This window comes from Stenella coeruleoalba, assembly GCF_951394435.1.
Source record: "Stenella coeruleoalba genome assembly, chromosome: 2".
Lineage (NCBI taxonomy): Eukaryota > Metazoa > Chordata > Mammalia > Artiodactyla > Delphinidae > Stenella > Stenella coeruleoalba.
Window position 1 is genome coordinate 24,651,227 of NC_137147.1, and position 19,554 is coordinate 24,670,780.

Below are 19,554 nucleotides of genomic sequence, written 5' to 3' on the forward strand. Positions count from 1 at the left end.
TGCCTCCCCTTCCCCTAACTACCCTCTGGCCTCAGCTTAATCCTCACGTCCTCAGAAAGGCCACCCAGCCCCACACTCAGAGCACTCCTCCTCTGTCGTGGCATTTATCACAAGTGTCTTTAGATTTTCACTTTCCTGGTCGCTTGTTTAGCATCTGCCGTCCCCACAACTGGATCATGAGCACCATGACGGCAGCTTGTTCATGCACGTAACCCCCGGCTCCCGCACAGCAGAGCTCAGTAAACATCTGCTGAGCCAATAAACGAATCAGCAAAAGATCGGTGACATCCTGGAAGGGAGGTGGAGGGTCCACACACGGGACCCCAGCCTGTGGGGCAGCCACACCACCCAGGCCCAGAGGTACAGGCTCCCTGGTCTGGCTCAGATCCAGACGCCTCCCTGAGATCCTCAGCCCTGCCTCTGCCGTCAGCTCATGCCTCTCCACCCGCCCAAAGGCCCTCTCCAGGCCTCTCTGCTCGTTCTCCTTTTACAGCACTGAAGTCCCACTCAGGTTTCTCCTCTTTCAGAGAGCGTCCTAACTCACCCCTCCCTAAGACCCTATTCCCTGATTCCCAGAACACCTGAAAACTGTAGCCCAAACTTCAGAGAACTTTCTCTCAGCCTGTCTTAACCTCTCATTAAGTTACATCTACAGCTCATTCTGTACCTAAAATACAAGCTCCTCCGAGATGTCAGAGTTGTATGATGTCAATAACTCAAGGAGAGCAGCCCACACAGTACCTTTCTCTGACTCTGCCCTGCTTGTACTGCTGTGGAAAGTGTTCTGTCCTCTGAGTAGGGGGGTCTAACCCCACCTCTGCCACCAACCAGCAGCATGACCTTAGGGAAGTTGCTTCACCTTTTCTGGGTCTTAATTCCTCACTTGTAAAAGGAGGTGTCAGGGTACTTGATCTTTGAGTGCCCTCCCACTTCTATGACCCTGTGACACTGACCTTCCATCCAATGCTCCCCTAATTGTTCCCCAGCCCATCCCACCCTCTACACAGGCAGACATGCACCCATGCACACTACATCCAGTTCTCCACCTGGAATCAGCTTACCCTCTCTGGTCTCACTCTCTCTCTCTCTCTCTCTCACACACACACACACACACACACAGACACACACACACAGAGTCACCTCCAAAGTGGCACAGGCCAGGCAGCCAAGGCACCACTCCTTGAAGCTGGGCCCCTACAGCAGAACTCACCAGGGGAGCCTGGCCCGGGACATGGGCTTTTTCCTAAAGCTCCATGAATAAAGAAGCAGGCACAGCTGGCCTATTCATAATCAGCATAAAAAATTGATTAGCCCTTTCCAGATTAAACATTATTGTTTCAACGATGAACATAAATCAGGCGGACGTGGAGGGCTTGCCTCCCTCTGCTGCCAAGGAGCAGCATCAGGTAGACAGCGAACGGGGGCAGTGGGAGGAGAGGGGGGCTCCTAGCTGGAGAAGTCCATGGGGGAGCAGCCCACTCCCCCATCACCAGCCCCTGCCTGCACACACATAGGGGGAGCACCTTGTCCAGAGGTGAGATGGAGAGGAGAGCCTGATGACCTCCCAGCAGGCTCCTTAGAGCACCTCCTCAGCTACCATCTGATTGGCTCTCGAGGCAACATAGGCCCAGGGCCAGCCCAGGGCTGAAGGCAAGGGGGAAGACTGGGCTGATGTCAGAGGCAAGAGCATGGCCCTCAGAGGCAGACTGGGTCCCACAGGCCCATCAGCACAGCCTTGAACCAGCCCCTCGCCTCCATGAAGGGTATGCGTCTCTGGAGTCAGACAACACTAAGGTTCAGTTCCCAGTTGAGCCACTGTCCTGCTGTGTGATACTGAGTAAGTTACTTAGCGTCTCTGAGTCTCAGTTTCTACATCTGGAAAAAACGGGGAAAGGGATACCTACCTCGCTGAGCTATTGTGAGGACTAAGTGAGACCTTATGTTTGAAAACACCTAACACATGCTAGGAAGGAGAAAACACTTAATAAACATTCAGTTCCTTGACCTGCCAGGTTCCCCATCTGCCTGTCCCGCCTCCCACTCAGGAATGCTGGGAAAATCCATCAAATGCCAGAAGTATGAAACCTTGTGAAAAGCACAGGGGTCCTTACAGAGAACAAGGGAACGCAGTGGTTAGGAGCTTGGGTTCTGCAGTCAGCCCTGGCTCCTGCTCCTGACTCTGCCTGGTACTCTCTGTGTGACCTCAAGCATGTGACTCAACCTCTCTGGTCTTGGTTTGCTCCTCTGTAAAATGGAAAGAATAACAGTACTTCCCCTCATAGGGCAGCTGTGAGGATTACAGGAGATGATGCCTGCAAAGTTTGCCAGTGTCCCCCCATTCCCTCAGATCTTTCCTCCTTCTCTGGCCTGATTTGCAATTCTCTGTATTTGCATCTGTGCCTGAGGACTCCTCCTCCAAAGCCGCAGGAATTAACAGCCCTCTGGAGCAGCCATCACTCAGGAAGTTAGAAAGCTGGTGTATAAACACCCCACCCTCTCCTCTGGCTGTTGAGTGGGATGATTCTAAGGTGACTGTTTAGCACCGTTTCCCAGTCTCCCCACAGCATTCACCTTCATTCACCCACTGGCGCAGCTGGTTTAAGAGCACACAGCCACCGGCTGACTTCTCTTCCCTGGACCACGTTCCCACTGCCTACTGGAAGACCCTGAGCTTCCCACAAAACCACTTGCACTGGAACCCTTTTCTTGGAGTCATATTCTGGGAACCCCCAACTAGGATGAGCACCTCTCACGCCAGGAGCACTGGGCCAAGGTTGGCAATTATGTTCACTGTAGGATGGGGCAGAACCTGGGACTCCTCCAGATCATCGCTTCTCCACCAGCCATCACCAGTAAAGACAACTGCTTGGCTCACATGGAGACAGAAACCACTGCGAGCACATCCAGCCGGCCCACACCACCAACCCCAGCCCTGAGGGTTGCAAGTGGAGACCCACCCCTTCTCCCTGGGAAGGGGAGGAACGGCCACAATTTCATTCAAGGAGAAGATGAGGACCCTGCAGTCCCTCCAGCAGTCCCAGAGGGCATGGGGTCAGCTGTCCGGCCAACTCCTTCAAGAGCAGTGACCGTGGCATTCATCCTCTGGCTTGTAGCCTCCTGACTCTCTGCCCAGCTCGGGACACTTGCTCGGAGCTCCAGGGGGATGGCGAGAGAAGGAACTGGCCCTGCCCAAGCCCCAGGAGACAGCTAAAAAAAGGCTCTGTAGGGAGAGTTCACCTCTGCCATATGCAGATGATGGAAAGAGCCCCTTCCCACAGCTCCTGCCTTGGGCCCCTCCATCCATCCTGCAATGTTGGCCAACTCTGCCCGAAATGTCTTTTTCCATCAGTCACGGGAGCCTGCACACACGTACGCACGCACGCACACACACACGCTATTAGCTGATTTGACTTAACATTACTTCCCGGGGCCTGTGGCCACCCCCTAAAGCCTACACATGAAGGCCCAACACTTATGTCCACTCTAACGCCCTCCGAGAACCAGTCCCTCCTCAGGGCTGGCAGCTGGAATGCAGGAGGGGCAAGGCCTTAGGCAACAGAGTTCAAAGCCTGGCTCTGCTTCCTTTAGCTACGTGACTGTGGCTGTTACTTAACCTCTCAGGGTCTCTGCTTCCTCATATGGAAAATTGGAACGGCAAACTCTATCACACTTGCAGAATTATTGTTAAGGGTTAGAAGCAATATCTGTAAAACATCCTGCCAATGTGTACTACACAGCAAGTACCAAATAAAAAGAAACTAACATTATCATCCGCTGACATGAACATGTCCGGTTCTGCTGGCCTTACGCATCTTTATGCCTTCTTCTGCCTTGCTGCTCCCCACCCGACCCCAATTCTAAACCTTGGCGTTTAAATGAGGGGGGTAATTATCTTACAGACCCCACCTCCTCCGACCACAGTGATTGGTCCGTATGGAACAGACAACTGTATTTGCTAATTAGGGCTACCACACCAAATTACCACTAACTGGAGGGGCTTAAAACAACGGAAATATTGTCTCACAGTTCTAAAAGCTCAGCTCGTCTGCAGTCAAGGTGCTGGCAGGCCTGCGTTCCCTCTGAAGGTTCTAAGGGAGAATGCTCCCTTGCATCTTCTTAGTTTCTGCTGTCTGCCAGCAATCTTCAGAGTTCCTCGGTTTATAGTTACATCACTCAGATCTCTGCTTCCGTTGTCACATGGTGTTCTAATAAGGACACCAGTCATTGGGGACCACGCTAATCCAGTGTAAACTCATCTTAAGTTGCCTGATTACATCTGCAAAAACCTTATTTCAGTCTCAGGTTCCAGATAGACATGAGTTGGGGGGAAGAAGGGGGACACTTTATTTTATAAAATGAAACTAGAGTGGGGGGGGAATTCCTCCTGGGGCCACAGATGGAAAGAGGTGAGGCTGAGAGCTTCCAGTGCCAGGCGGTCATGGAGGGAACATGAATGAAGCTGACCTGCAGGAAGAAGTGGAGAGACAGAGAGAAGAGTCCGGGAAGAGCTCCCCAAAGGCTCAACTCCACCCCAAGCCTTCCTAAGATGTTGGTTACATTAGACAGGACACCTGCCTTTTTGCTTCAGCTCGATCAAGTTGGGGTTCTGATCCTCACAACCACAAAAGACCCAACGCACCCACCTGTTATGGGTTGGTTTGTGTCCTCTGAATACGCAGGTGTTAAAGTCCTAAGCCCCAGTTAGGGGGTTAGAACATGAACTTATTTGGAAACAGTGTCCTTGCAGGTGTAATTAGTTAAGATGAGGTCATGCTGGCATAGGGTGGGACCCCTAATCCAACATAACCGCGTTTACGAAAAGGGGCAATTCAGACACACACACACGCACGTGTGCACGCGCACACACACACATGCGCACACACACAGCGAGAACGCCAGGTGAGAGCAAAGGCAGAGATCAGGGTGAGGCTTCTACAAGCCAAGGAACCCTAAAGATTGGCTTCCAAACCCCAGAAGCGAGGGGAGAGGCAGGGAACAGATTCTCCCCGACAGCCCTCAGGTTACCATCCCTGCCGACACCTGGACCTTGGACTTCCAGTCATCAGAACTACAAGACAATAGAGTTCTCTTGTATAAGTCATCCAATTTGTGGTACTTTGTTACAACAGCCCTAGCAAACTAATACACCCCAACAAAGTTCCCTGTCATTCCAACCCCACTGGTCTGCTCTTGGCACAAAACAAGCTGTGGTCAGCCCTCGCCACCACACTGCCCGGCCTCATGTGCTGTCGTACTTTCCCTCCTTAAATCTTACTCATCCTCTAAGGCCCAGCTCAAGGCCCACCTCCTCCAAGAATCCCCTTCTGAACTTCCCCCAAACTTTTCCTTCATCAGCCCCACAGGTGAGGCCTTGATTGTTCTCTAATTACTCCCTCTGTGTATTGTTTTGTCTGCCTGGCTTTGGGGGTGGGGGTGTGGGGGGGGTGGGGGGGTGGGGGGGTGGGGGGGTGGGGGGGTGGGGGGTGTGGGGGGGTGGGGGGGGAGGCGGGAGGGAGTGACATGGCTTTGACATTTTCTGTATCCACCACAGCACTGGCACAGAGGTAAGAACCTATCAGCTGCTCAACAAACCTGTATTTTCTGAGTGAGCAAAGCAGCAAGTGGTCGCCCCAAACTTCCTGAGTCAGTGAGTGGGACCACCATGAGCTGAGGCCCTTTCTTTCTCCACAGAACAGCCCAGACACAGCAGCTAAGCAGAGGGTTTGGGCACCACCCTGCAGGACAGATCCCAGAGAAGGGGAGCACCCCAGGCATGGCCTGTGGGCCAAAGGTGAACTGGTAAGCGCAAGGGTATAATCTCCCCAAAGCACAGACAAGGACTGATAGAAGGATACGAAGAAGAGAATCCATCCCTTTGAGGGATGAACTTAGGAAAATACAGCTTCCTGAAAGTCCACAGGAAACTACAAGGTCCCAAGTAGGATGGAAGCTACCTGAGGCCCTCTGGGTTTCGCTGAGAGCAAGACCGGCCTCATTTCCTGTGCAGGGCCTCTCCTTCTGGGCACTAAGCTTCCAGCCCTGAACAGAACAGTCCAAGAGCACTAGCCCTGGATCAGGAGCCATGAGACCCAGGTGCTAGGCCTACTTCTACCACTAAGCAGCTGTGCCACCCTGGGCAAGTTACTTCTCCTCTCTGAGCCTCAGTTTGCTCATCTGTGAAAAACTGGGGTTGAACAAGATGATTTCTAAACCCTTACAACACATGAGTTAGTGACGCTCTTGGATAACCTGTGTCTAAAGCAGCTGCCGCTGGAAGATGAGGGCTGAACGAGAAGATCCAGTGTTTGTCAAACCCCAGGAGGATCCAAGTACCAGGTGAGGTGCTGGATATAATCTGAGGGTCCCGTCTTATTGCTTCAGTTCTTCCTCCCAACCTCATACATGACAACCACAGCTAACAGCTACTGGGATTCACCGCACGCTGCGCACTGCATTTTACATGGGTTAATCTTTCAATCCTCATCACAGCCCTATTAATACAAAGGTTTTATTACCGCTCTTGTTTACAGATGAGGAAACTGGGGCTCAGAAAGAACTAATGATACAGTTAGAATAGGGCAGCATTTGGGATGTGTGCAAGGCCCTCTGAATTCAGAGCCTGTTTTATTGACCTTCATGCCACGCTGCCTCAGAAATGATCCTTTTGCTCCTTCTAGAAGCCAGACCCTGACTGAGCCTCGGCCTGTAGTTTATTTTTTTATTTTATTTTTTTAAGACTTTTTTTGATGTGGACCATTTTTTTTTACATATATTACATGTATTCTTTTTTGCCCCTATTGGTATACAGATTGCTCCGCAACCTCTTCTTCACATTTAATAATGTATTTTGGAGATTGTTCCACATCAGTTCCTGAACAGTTTTATACTTTTGTTGGTGTCATCCATTCGGTGCGTCATATTTTGCTTAGTTATGTCTTAATGAAAGCATATCCTTGCATATATGTTATTTCACACATATTCATGTACATACAGGATGGATTCGTAATAGTGGAAGCACTGGTCAAAGGCTACATGCATTAGTAATTTTGATAGATGGTTATATCAGTTTCAACTCCCACCAGCTATAGTTTGAGAGTAATGTGTTTTTTTCAATCAAAGAGAATTTGTACTTAGGAAAACTGTCTACACAATTAGAATATCTAACAAAGCAAAAAATCACTGGGCCAGGATGCTAGGACTCAAAACTACCAATTTATAAGGAAATCAATGAACCATGAGTGAAGGGATGGTATAAAAAGAATAAGTGTTATGCTAACGAGAAAGAATTGGGTGATGGGGAATTACAGGAGGAAGTAGAAAAAGGGAAACTAACACTCACGGAGGGTTGACTGTGTAGGATTTCATCCTGACTACAGTGCAGTGAGATAGGTGTCATGCCCATTTTATAGTAGAAGAACACAAAACTTTTGGGTAACACCCCTGTGGTTGGAAATCTGGAATTAACTTGTTCTAGCTCTGGAAGGATGGGCAAGGAGGCTTTCATTTTGAAAGCGGGTTTAGCCACGGAAGTACCCACAGAACACATCTTGTCTCCACAGTGGAAAGAGGTCAGAAGATCAGTGAGCACATTGTCATTGGCACCCCTGGGACCGTTCTGGACTGGTGCTCCAAGCTCAAGTTCATTGACCCCAAGAAGATCAAGGTGTTTGTTCTGGATGAGGCTGACGTGATGATAGCTACTCAGGGCCACCAAGATCAGAGCATCCGCACCCAGAGGTAGGAGCTCCTGAGCCAGGAGGAGCTTCTCGGCCTCCTGATCCACAGCATCATCTCCTTCTACTTCACCCTCCTCTCCTCGGCCCTGCCAGGTTCTCTACGCTGCAGCTTTCAGAGGCATCTGTTTGGTGGGCCATTTCCATGTTGCACTGACCATACCCCCAGCCCGGGTTGAGGAAGGAGACTTAGGGACTCTACCACCACCCTTCCCTGCCCCACGTCTGCTCCTCCCTCCTCCCTGCAGTGCTCCTCCCTGCTTTGCCACCTTCCTGGGGACGCAGGTCATCCAAGCCTGGGGAGACTGTGCTTCTGTTCCTTCCAGTGAAACACTCGGTGGGAGTCATGTCGAACACCTGGGCCTTCCCTTGCAGGATGCTTCCCAGGAACTGCAGATGCTGCTTTTCTCTGCCACCTTCGAAGACTCTGTCTGGAAATGTGCCCAGAAAGTGCTCCCAGACCCAAACATCCTCAAACTGAAGCGCGAGGAGGAGACACTGGACACCATCAAGCAGTATTATGTCCTGTGCAATAGCAGAGATGAGAAGTTCCAGGCCTTGTGTAATATCTACGGGGCCATCACCATTGCTCAAGCCATGATCTTCTGCCCTGTGAGTAGCAGCGGCAGCAGGAGGAGGCCTGCGGGGGAGGAGCTCCACTGGAGGGTGTGGCCCTGCGCCCTCCCTCTCAGCCAGCTCCACTTCGTGCTGGGGGACCAGGTTCCTTCCCTGTGGCTGTGTGTCTTGGACATGTGACAGGGATGTGCCTCACTCAACAAGCAGCATTCCAGCGCGTAGCTGCCCCAGCATTACATCATGGCTCCTAGCGATAGGCACATGGGGGCTTCCCCTGTGTCGCTGCCCACGGTGAAAATACCAGTCCCGCTCCTCTCTGAGCCCAGCTGAGACTCACTCAGGATGTATACCTCTCTGCGCCTGACCGATAAAGGAAATGTGAGGTCTAGCTCCCTCAGAGGTCCAGAGCGGTTTTGATGTGGACCATTTTTAAAGTCTTTATTGAGCTTGTTACAATATTGCTTCTGTTATATGTTTTGGTTTTTTGGCCCACAGGCATGTGGGATCTTAGCTCTCTGACCAGCGATGGAACCTGCACCCCTTGCATTGGAAGGCGAAGTCTTAATCACTGGACCGCCAGGGAAGGCTCTCAGCCCGTAGTTTAGATAGCCCCAGACACACCCTCGCCCAGCCCTCCACAGGCTCATAGGGGAACGTCCCAGGGAACAAGGGGGCCAGTACCGAGCCAGGCGCAGAGCTGGCTACCCCAAGGACCCCAGGCCCTACAACCCCACACCACGATGTCCTACGCTGGATGGAGTGTCTCAGCGCGTGTTATAATCCATTATTAAGCATCTTTTGTGTGCCAAGCACTGGACAGAGCTCTGAGGAAACCCCTAGATGAGTGGGAAGAGACCTGCCATCCTGAGAACATAAACCGAGCTCTGAGATGACCAGACGACCAGGCTGAAGTGAGAGGACCGCCCAGTTCAAGGGGACAGGGGCATCTGAAGTAGTTCTACAAGTCAACCCAACCACATTACTAACACCTACTCTGCGCAGAGCCCACACGAGGCCTCGTAGGGGACTCAAGATGGAAAAGCAACCGATCCTAACACAACAAAGAACTGCAACGGGGGAAGCGCAAAGGAGACATTAATCCTGACTGGGAGTACGTGAGGAGGCCCAGGGGGCCCACTTCACCAGACACTGTACCTCAGTTTCCTACCTGTAAAATTAGGAATAATGGTATCCATCTCAGAGGGTTCTAGTGAGAAGTGAGTTGATCCATGTGAAAGCTTTAAAGCGATGCCTGATACCTGGGCGGCATTCACTTGTGAGTGTGTGTGTGTGTGTGTGTGTGCGCGCGCGCGCGCACGCGTGCACACGATGTTGTTCATCATCCTTTATCAAAGGATGATAAAGAGCCTGAGAAATAAAGGAGGGCCATGAGAGGACAGGCCTGAGGTACAAATGCAGGTTGATGGGAAAACCCTGTGCAGCCAGGTGCAGCTGTGTGAAGAGCGGAGAGGCCAATGGGGCTAGAAAGAAAGCAGGGGGCGGGGGGCAGCACTTGAGTTGCTCTCGGGGGGCCTCCATTCCACAGGCGTGAGAGGGACGTGGCCCAGGCTGGGTAAGGTTCACCCAGGAGCTACAGAAGAATCGGACGGTAGGCGCCCCAGAGACCGGCATGGGCGCCCGCCCACCCCAGAGGAGGAGGCCTGCAGAGGGGTGTGGGCCTGAGGTGGAGCCGGGCCAGGAGGCCTGGGGAGGAAGGGCCAGTGTGGATGCCTCAGTCTCTCACCCAGTGACTAATGGCACGCCATCTGTCCCGGCTGACAGGAATGCTTCCCGCCATCCATCTCCCACTCGTTAAATTACCATTTTATGGCCAAAATCTCTCATAATTGATAAAAATCTCCTTTTGATGTTCAGCATTATTGGGGGCAAAATGTTTTTCTATTCTTCATTATGTTTTTAATATAAATGTATTTTTTATTGAGAGCTGCTGGGAAGGCTGGATGAGCCCAGGTCGGGAGGGAGGGTGGTCAGCTCCCCCCGTCCCCTCCCCCTCTCCCTCCCCACCCCGCATTCCAGCTCCTTCTGTTCCGTTCCCAGAACGCTCACACGGTAGCCTTGGGGAGGAGGGGTGCTGTCTGGGGAGACAAAGAAACCAGACGCCAGAAGAAGACCGAAAGAAGCAATTCTACAGACAGCTGAAGCCCTCAGGGTGCGCCTCAGCTGCAGGCCAGCAGAGCAGCCCAGGGGGGGTAAAGGGTGAGCTGACCTCGGCCGGCCCCTGCCAGTGTGTGCGAGAACAGGGCAGGAGCCCCAGAGGGCACGGACCCCCGGGGGCTGGCGTGGTACCTGGCACAGAGGAGCACTCCATAAATATGTGTGAACAAATAAGAGATGGGCAGGGAGAAGTTGGGTCGGCATTGGAAAGAAGGCAGCAAGGAGCACGACAGCACGGAGGCTTGTGTCATCAGGGAGGAACGTGTTCTGCCAGCTGCGGGCCCCCAGGTGGAATCAGCCCCGGGGGCAGGAGGGGCTCCTCTTACCTCTGTCCTAAGCTCTTCTCTAGCCCTAGTCCAACCCAGGGCATGTTCAGCCCTGCACACATCCCATACCCACCTCCTCCAGGACAAGGGAAGTTGAGTCCAGCTGCCTTCCTGCAAGTGAGGAAGGCACGGTGGGTCCTGGACACAGCACAGCCGCCGACTCATGGCCCTGGGCACCCGTGGCTCCCCCTCCTCCACGGAATCAGACCAACAGTACATGGGAGGTGCTGCTGACGGGCCTCAGGAAACTGCCCGCTGAGCTGCCAGCAGCCCCCAGCGTGGGGGTCTGTTGGGAGGGTGGTGCTCAAGGAGCCCAGGAGACAGGCTCCAAGGCAGCCTGTGCGAGGTTTCTAACAGTGGGAGGGAAGGGGCTGGCCACTAGATGGAATGCTGGGTACCAATCAGGAAGGGGAAGAGAAAGGCCGATGCTTCTAGCAAAATAGTATCTGGGACCATACCTCGTATCAGAAAACCTGGCTGAAGACCCAACTCCACCATTTAAAGTCTCCCAGAACCTTGGTTCCTCGCACATATGAAGCATCCAGCACAACACAGAAACAACAGCTAACCTTTGCTGGTCACCTGCTCTGTGCCAGGCATGCCCTAAGTGCTCCACATTCATTCATTCATTTCATCCCTGCAGCAAGCCTGTGAGGCAGGTACTGTCATTATCCCCATTTTACTGATGAGGAAACTGAGGGACAGAGAAGATACGTAACATGTCCAAGGTCACAAAGACAGTAAACCAACAGGCAGTCTGGCTCCTGCCCACCTCAAAGGCTCAAAAAGAAGCTCAAGGGCCGTGTGAAAGCAGGACCCAGGGTACAAATGTGCAAGCCAAGTGAAGGGCCGTGTGGGGAACCATGAGGGTTAATTTTACGTGTTAATTTGGCTGGGCCACAGCGCCCAGAAATCTGATCAAACATTATTCTGATGTTTCTGTAAGGGTGTTTTGGGATGAGATATATATTTAAATTAGTAGACTCTGAGTAAAGCAGACTGCCCTCCTTAATATTGGTGGGCCTCATCCAATCAGTTGAAGACCTGAATCGAACAAGACTGACCTCCCCAAGCAAGAGAAAATTCTGCCAGCAGATGCACATCAGCTCTTCTTGGGTCTCCAGCCCAATGGCCCACCCTGAAGGCTTCTGACTTGCCAGCCTCCATAACTGCATAAGCCAGTTCCTTAAAATCAATCAATCAATCACTATTTATTTATCAGATAAAAGAACACACATGTACCCTACTGGCTCTGTTTCTCTGGCCAATCCTGACTCATAGAAGAATAAAAATCCAGCCCTGGTAGAGCGGTCACCGCCTGGGGGAAGGGATGCCCAGCTCAGGCACCTTTTCCTAGTTCTCACAAAGTTCTCTGCGTGCCAGCAGAAGTCCTGTGTGCAGGCATGCAGAAATGATATGGCTCAGCCCAGAGCCGGTCATTCACTCTCCGAGCCTACGGTCCCCTCCCCCAGCCCTGAGGCCTCCACCCAAGCCCCTGTTCCAGTCTCTGCACAGCCCCCACCCAGTGGTCCCACACCAGGAAGCCCTTGCACAGGCCAGGAGTTCTTGCCTCACCTCCCCGCCTTCTGCTTTTGCCTCCGCTCGTCCTCATGTCAACAGTGCCTTCTCTCTGCCACCACCACCAAGCTTGAGAGATGAATGATGTTCCTGGGAGCAGAGCTCCTTTATCTCTTTTTCTGAACTTTTGCTTACAACTGAAACATCGCCCTCCACCCGTACCTGTAGGTTTGTATGAAACAATGACGGGTGCATTTTCCCATCTGAATCACAGTGGTTCTCTTCTGCATTCTCACAGCCACTCCGGTCAGATGGCCCATCAAAACACTGAGCCCTTGTCCCTGGGAGCTATGCGGAGTTACAAAACAAGGTGAAATCTAGATCCCCACCCTGTGGGAGCTCAGGGGTAAAAGACAGATAAAACATCTTTCAGAGCACAGAAGCAGCACAAGCATTGCCCCTAACAAAGGTATTTCTGTGCTCTGCTCCAGCCCCTAACTTCATTTCCTTTGGTTTTTCATAGAATTTAAGGGTTCGAAAGAACGTTATCTGATATGACTATGTTCTGGGACAATAAACAAAACTGGATCATTCACTGAAATATATTGTAAGGAGATTGGACTTGTCTGTATGTGCTGGGGAGGTGGGGAGAGATATGTGTGTGTGTTTATGACCAAAGATAACTGTCCCATTGCAGCTGAGGGTTCCATCATCTCTTCCAAAGTCCCACTGTAACTCCTACCCCCAAGCTCTCCGCCCACCTCAAACCTCCCGCCTCCACCTTCCCCACCTGTAAAAGATGACCTCATCTCCCATGTTACTAAGAAAATTCGGCTCCACTCTGTCCTTCTTTGCTCAGGCCCCTCTCCTCCAGGCGCCCATTATGAAAAGAACATTCAAAGGCCCCTCTCAATGTAACCTCAGCCCCAACTTTGCAACCTCAGCTCCACTGGCCACCAGCTTGAACCCCATATACTAGTCAACAAGACTATTCACCGTGCACTCTCTGTACTTTATGCTTTCCACCGCTTGCATCTTTGGCACATCTCATTAATCAGTAATCCCCTCCTCCAACCTCCACCTCCTCCAACCCCACCCATCTTTGAGATCCTGGGTCAGATGCCACCTGCTTCAGAAAGCTTCTGTCCACCCAAATATAATATCTATCTATCTATCTCCCTCTCTCCATCTCTCTCTCTGCCTCTCTGCCCCTCTCTCTCTCTCTCCATCTCTCTCTCTGCCTCTCTCCATCTCTCTCTCTGCCTCTCTCTCTCTCTCTCTCTCCCTCTCTCTCTCCATCTCTCTCCATCTCTCTCTCTCTCTCTCCCTCTCTCCATCTCTCTCTCTCGCAGGCACTTACATGGCCAGGTATTACAGTGATGAGTGTACCTCTTGATGACCCCAGACCACAGGGGCCAGAATGAGGTCTTACCCATTATGGCTGCAGCCACAGCTTCCAGCTCTGTGCCTCTCTCACTAAATTCAAGCTGCTTAGACAACAAAGAGAAAGAAGAAATGGAAAAATGAAGGAAAACGTGTTGAACCATAGAACTGCATGCTCTTAGAGCCTGCAGGGGCCCTTAGAGGACTCCCACTCCAAACGAGGAAGCCGTAAGGATAGGCTGGTGGTCAGTGTGAAGAACCCTGCCAGGTCCTCCAACACACAGCCGAGAGCTCCTTGGGACCAGGATGGTCAACAGTCTCGTACCTGAGGCTTGTGTCTGCCCCATTCAGGGTCAGAGGTGTCAGCCCAGGCTCCCTCCACAGCATGGACCATGCCCAGGAGTACAAATCATCTGAATCTCAGCCAGCTGCTGGGGCTCCCCTCTGTAAGGAAGGACCGTGTCTTCAACACCCCTCCCTGACTCTCGAGCTCAGGCGCCATCTGCTGGTCGAGATCAGCACTGCACCTGGACCCACAGCCCTAAGGGCAGTCAGGAGACCAAGGTTGAGACCATCTCCAACCCACTCCAGATCCAAGTCACTTTGGAAGCAGCAGAAATGACCCCACATCCTAGAGTTCTGACTCCTGACTGATTCCCAGGACCTGTCCTTCAGGACTTAAGCCTAACATTCAAAAGAAAAAGAAAAAAGTAAGTTTCTTTGTGGTAATAATAGTAGAAACTTCCAAGGCACAGACACACGGACACAGAGAAAAGTGATTTACAGAGGATTTCTGCCAAACAGAAGCTCTGTTAATAAGAGACAAAGCACTGGCCAGAAGATCAGGAGATCTGACGTCTTGTCCCATCCCTCACATGCCACTCCCTTAGCTACCCGGTCCCCCAGACTCCCTACCCAGGCCAAGCCCTATGCCAGGATGGTACCCCTTCACTTGCCCTCACCTCTGCACTGACAGCGCTGGCTGCTGTCCAAGGATTTGGACTGATCCAGAACCAAGTGCAAATCATGGGATCCAGAAGAGCCGCCACCTAACCCTCACCCCCCATGCTGGGGACACCCCTCAGGGCCAGCCCTATCTGCCTGGGATAGGGATCGGTCTGAGGATATTAGTGACCCGCCCCCCAAGGCCTCTGCTGATGCGAGGGGCCCCTAAGAGCATAGAGGGAACCAGTCAGTGCAAGCTGGGACGCACCGGCCTCGGGCTCCTCTGGCCACCTCTCCTCACTCTTCAGTCTGAGACCTAGGGGCAGCTATGCAGTCTCTGAGCTCGAGGTAACCTCAGAGCCCACACAAGGACTCACACCTAGAAAGAAGACGGTGATGCATGGCAGACTCGGCTTCCTTTCACCACACTCCTGGAACCAGGGACGGAACGGAGGGCCCCAGGGCAGGCGTGGAGCCCAGGATCAGTGGGGCTGGCTGAAACATCTTCCTGGGGGGAGGGCTGCTCCCCGAGAAGTGTCACAGGACACTTCACTGGAGGAGGAGGGAAGTGCAGAGTGAGTGACTTTCCCCGCCCTCACAGCCCCACACCCACCTACCCTGCTTCCCACCTGTCTCCTTTCCCCTCCCTCCACCCACAGGCTGAGAAAGTGTGTCACCGGGAACAAAAGGGGTGAGGGAAGACTTTGACTGTGCACCTGTAGTGCCGGGTAAGAAACCAGAGGTCTCTGAGCTTCCCAGCTGTAAGGGACGCCCCCTCTGAGCCATGACCTTGACATTAGCCTCCTTTTCTCAGAGGACTCGAGTCAAGCTGTGGGTCAGAAGCCACAGGCCACCACGCTCAGGAGGACTTGGCCGGGGGGCTTAGAGAAGAGACCCTGAAGATGCAGGCAGCATCCTCTAACCCCAGACATGCCAGCTGGGCGGGCACACCATGACTGCTGACACCCCCAGCTTCCCATCTCGCTCCACCCTGGCTCGGAGGAAGCCACTGCCCTGCTCTTGCCTCCCCCTCCAGCTCTCCAGAGACAAGTCGGCCTCCAAGGGTTAATCTGCTGCCTTCCCTCCCTTGCCTCCGCCCCCCACTGAGCGGCCACATGCTAGCAATGATGCACTTCACACTGCTATTATTTTAGTTTTATACTTAGTTTTAGTGATTTATTTAGTTTGAATTTGGGGGTGCACCTCATGCTGTAGGAAGCAGGGGGCCAACGGTCTTGGCAAGAAGCAAGGGCACACACGGCTGTGCCAGGCCAATCCCGTCCCCTCTGCCTGCGGCCCCTGCATCCTAACTCCACTCTTCCCAGCCTGTGGTCTGCTCCTGACACCAGCCCTAAATCTTCACTCAATCTTCCCCCGTCCCGTTGGAGATGTTCCTCCTCAGTAGGAAGGGAATCCACAGAGGCTTCTATGCTCACCTCCTGCGTGACCCAGGCCCCCCAGAGTCAGTTAATGAGGCCAGCCCAGGCCAGGCTATCACTGAGGAGTGGTTCCCCTTTGGCTGGATGCCGGGCACAAGATACCAGCTCTACAGAAAGGCACCGACAGCCAGGGGCAGCTCCACGCAGACCAGAGAACATGGAACATGGTCTTTATGAATCTCTGCCCCTACTCTCCACCTAGTCCGCAGTAGACTAAGGAAACTGTCACTTATCAGCCATTGGTTCATTAAACAAACACTGGTGCCCACGATATACCACATCCTATCCTGGAACTGCAGATGGGATTAAAAGGACCATCATGGTCTTCATCCCCAGACTTTACAACTTACTGTGAAACCAACTAGACACAACTAACCAAACTACAAGAGGCACAAGCAGAAGGAGCAAATGTGTGCAGAGGGTCAGAGAAGATTTCACAGGAGAGCTGGGATTTGGCCAGGACACACAGCACCTTGCACAGTGCCCAGCATTTGGTAGACAGATGGACGAATGGCCTAGAAACACAAGGAATCACTTGACAGGGAGAGAATGGGGTAAAGAGATTCCAGGCAGACAGAGACCATGGCAACTTGAAAGTGGATGGGGTAGACCTTGAAAGTCCTGCTAAAGATTTGATTTGGGGAAATTGGGAGGCACCAAAGGTGATAAAATAATCTCAGGAAAGGCATCAGCTGATCTAGGCTTGACTTTAAGATTATTTTGCTCAGAAAGGTTCTAGATCCAAAGGGTTCTCCCTCTAAGAGGAGAATTTCAAATATAATAATAGGTGAAGGAAGAAAATAAGTTTTTTTTTTTATTAGCGTTCTCTGGGGTACCATGAAATTATAGCACATAATTTGTAAGGCTGGGCCTGATCGGCCAGTCGGCACCCTGCAGACGGCTGCTCCAATCCCTCCCCGTCCCCAGAATCAAGATGAGCGGAACAGGTCAGCAAGGATCCACACCACTGTGGCGATCTGGGTTCCACACATCCTGCAGGTCACTGGCATGAGCCCAGAGGAGTGTGACCAGGGCTGTGTATGGAAGGGCCCTCAGCCCCTTTCTCTTTTGCTCCATGGGGTGGATGAAGATCAGGAAAGTTTGAGGAGGCAGGCCTAGCCCTTAGGAGGAAGCCTGTATAACAATTAGAGATGAGTGATAATAGAATGGACCACCTTAGGCAGCAGGTAAGAGAATAAGCTTCCTATCACTGGAGGTAATCAAGCAGTGGCCCACAGACGTTCTGGGAAAGTCATAGCACTGAATGATTAGGACAGCTCACTGACAGAGCAGTGCACTGGAATCACTTCCTAACAGTCCCCTTGGACGCGCTACCTGATCACTCTAAGTCTCCATCCCTCATCTGCAAAACGGGGTTAATGATGGCACCTACCTCATAGGTCTGCCCTGAGGACTAAGTGAGATAACATGTGGGAAACAGCGCAGGTGTGAGTGCGCAGTAAACCCTCAATAATTGATAGGTATTATTTATTTTTTATTTTTTTTTGCGGTACGCGGGCCTCTCAGTGCTATGGACTCTCCCGTTGTGGAGCACAGGCTCCGGACGCGCAGGCTCAGTGGCCATGGCTCACGGACGCAGCCGCTCCGGGGCATGTGGGATCCTCCCGGACCGGGGCACGAACCCGTGTCCCCTGCATCGGCAGGCGGACTCTCAACCACTGCGCCACCAGGGAAGCCCGATAGGTATTATTAAATTCAACCATATGAATCATATTAAGTTACAGGTCAAAAACAATCAAATATCAACAATTTTGTATGGCCCAACTAAAATTTTATACTGAGGGCCACTCAGGTTCCTTCTAACCTCTCTGCTTTCACACTGAAAGTTTCTGCGAAGCATAGTTCCACGCCACTGGTGGAGCCCCAGGGCCTGGGGCCAAGCAGTGAGAACTCTGCGGGGGCCTTTTCGGAAGCCCATCCCCCCTGGGAGAGGTGGGTACCTCTTTGCCCAGGTCCTCTCGGATGACCTGGCGGACCTCCTGCATGCTGCTCTGTGGGGCCTGGCTGTGTAGCACCTTCAGCGTGCTGGTGTACTCCTCCGGCAGCAGGTAGTCCAGAGCCCCCAGGTGCTGGCCCACCTTGATGAACGTGCCCCGGTTGGCACAGCAGAGCTCGCAAAGGCGCCTGGCAGAGCGAAGGTGCACCTGCAGGAAGACAGGCGGGGCCAGAGAGATGTGAATGCTCACTGTCTGCTGCATGCTCTTCTCTTCTCCTGCTCCCTCTGGTTAGAAACCCTGATTCACCACCACACACCCCCCCCCCCAGTGTACGTACACACACACACACACACACACCCCGTCATTCACCTTCAGTCTCCAGTCTCCAGCCAGTCTCCCGGTACCCAGAGCAGTCAATTCCAATCTCAAACTGGAACCAGCCTCCTGACATGGCCCGATGCTTCTGATCGCCTTTCCTTCAAAACTTACCTAGTCCAAGTCCCACTCCCTCAGAAACTAGCGTTTGTCCAAGGCTTTCAACCGATTCTAATCTACACTTATGCTTCATTCAAGGATACACTGAGTTCACGCATTTGTCACCCACCCCTCAGTCATACTAATAATACCATCTGTCTGTTTGGAGGTCTACAATTTTTAAACATGGTCATATTCATTATTTTTTTAATCCTTACAACAATTTAGGGAGGCAAGTGCTGGTATCTTTAAGGATAAGAAACTCAGACGTTTTGCTTATCAAGAAATAGCTAACTAATGTCAAAGGAAGGTCTAGAAAACGCTTCAAACCTACAGCGCTTTAACGCAGCCAACTTTAGCAGGGTCTCCTGTCAACTGAAGGAGAACTTTACAGGGAGCATCAGGCATACGGGGTAGGCAGCAGGGCAGGCTCTGCAGGACAAGCCGGCCTTAACTTGCAGCCTGATGCCCACCTGTCCTTCCAGAGTGGGAGGTGGCCTCCATCCGCCCCCAGGCTACACATCCCCAGTCATCACCCCAGCTCAGCTGAGGGCCTTGGCATTTTGAGGGTCCTACCTTCTTGGAGCTACAGTTCCTGAAGCAGGATGAAGCCATGGGCACACACAAAAGACAAGGGAGCCCAGTGCCCTGTGGGAACCTGGTACCCTCTTCCACCCATAAGTCAACCGGGAGGGTGAATATCTAGGACGGACTTACACTCTCTTAAGTGCTATGAAGGATGCTGACACAGTTAAGTGTGTATTGGAGGCAATAAACCACATGAAGAGATAAATAACCGCTGGCAACAAAGACGGAAGAAACGTTCAAAGATCCTACATAATTAGTTGCTGAGTGAACCATACAGAAAACCGTTACCTTAGGAATTAAGAAGAGGACCCTGCAGCCCTGAACACCCTGGTCCCAGCAGCCAGGGAGCCATCTATCCACTCCCTCTAGAGCAGAGGGATGCCCCACACTCCAGGCACTCGCAAGCTGTCCTTAGGCCCTCAAGGGCTCTGCTGGACAC

General features: G+C 52.3%; 1 protein-coding gene across 4 annotated transcripts in view; it reads right to left on the bottom strand.

Moving 5' to 3' along the window:
- ADCK1 (aarF domain containing kinase 1) overlaps positions 1-19,554 on the bottom strand; it is a 113,010-nt gene that overhangs the window by 52,568 nt on the left and 40,888 nt on the right. For all 4 annotated transcript variants that reach the window (XM_079914847.1, XM_079914845.1, XM_079914846.1 and 1 more), the window contains exon 4: positions 18,057-18,260. In XM_079914847.1, coding sequence (XP_079770973.1) covers positions 18,057-18,260 — 204 coding nt within the window. The remainder of the gene's footprint in view (positions 1-18,056; positions 18,261-19,554) is intronic.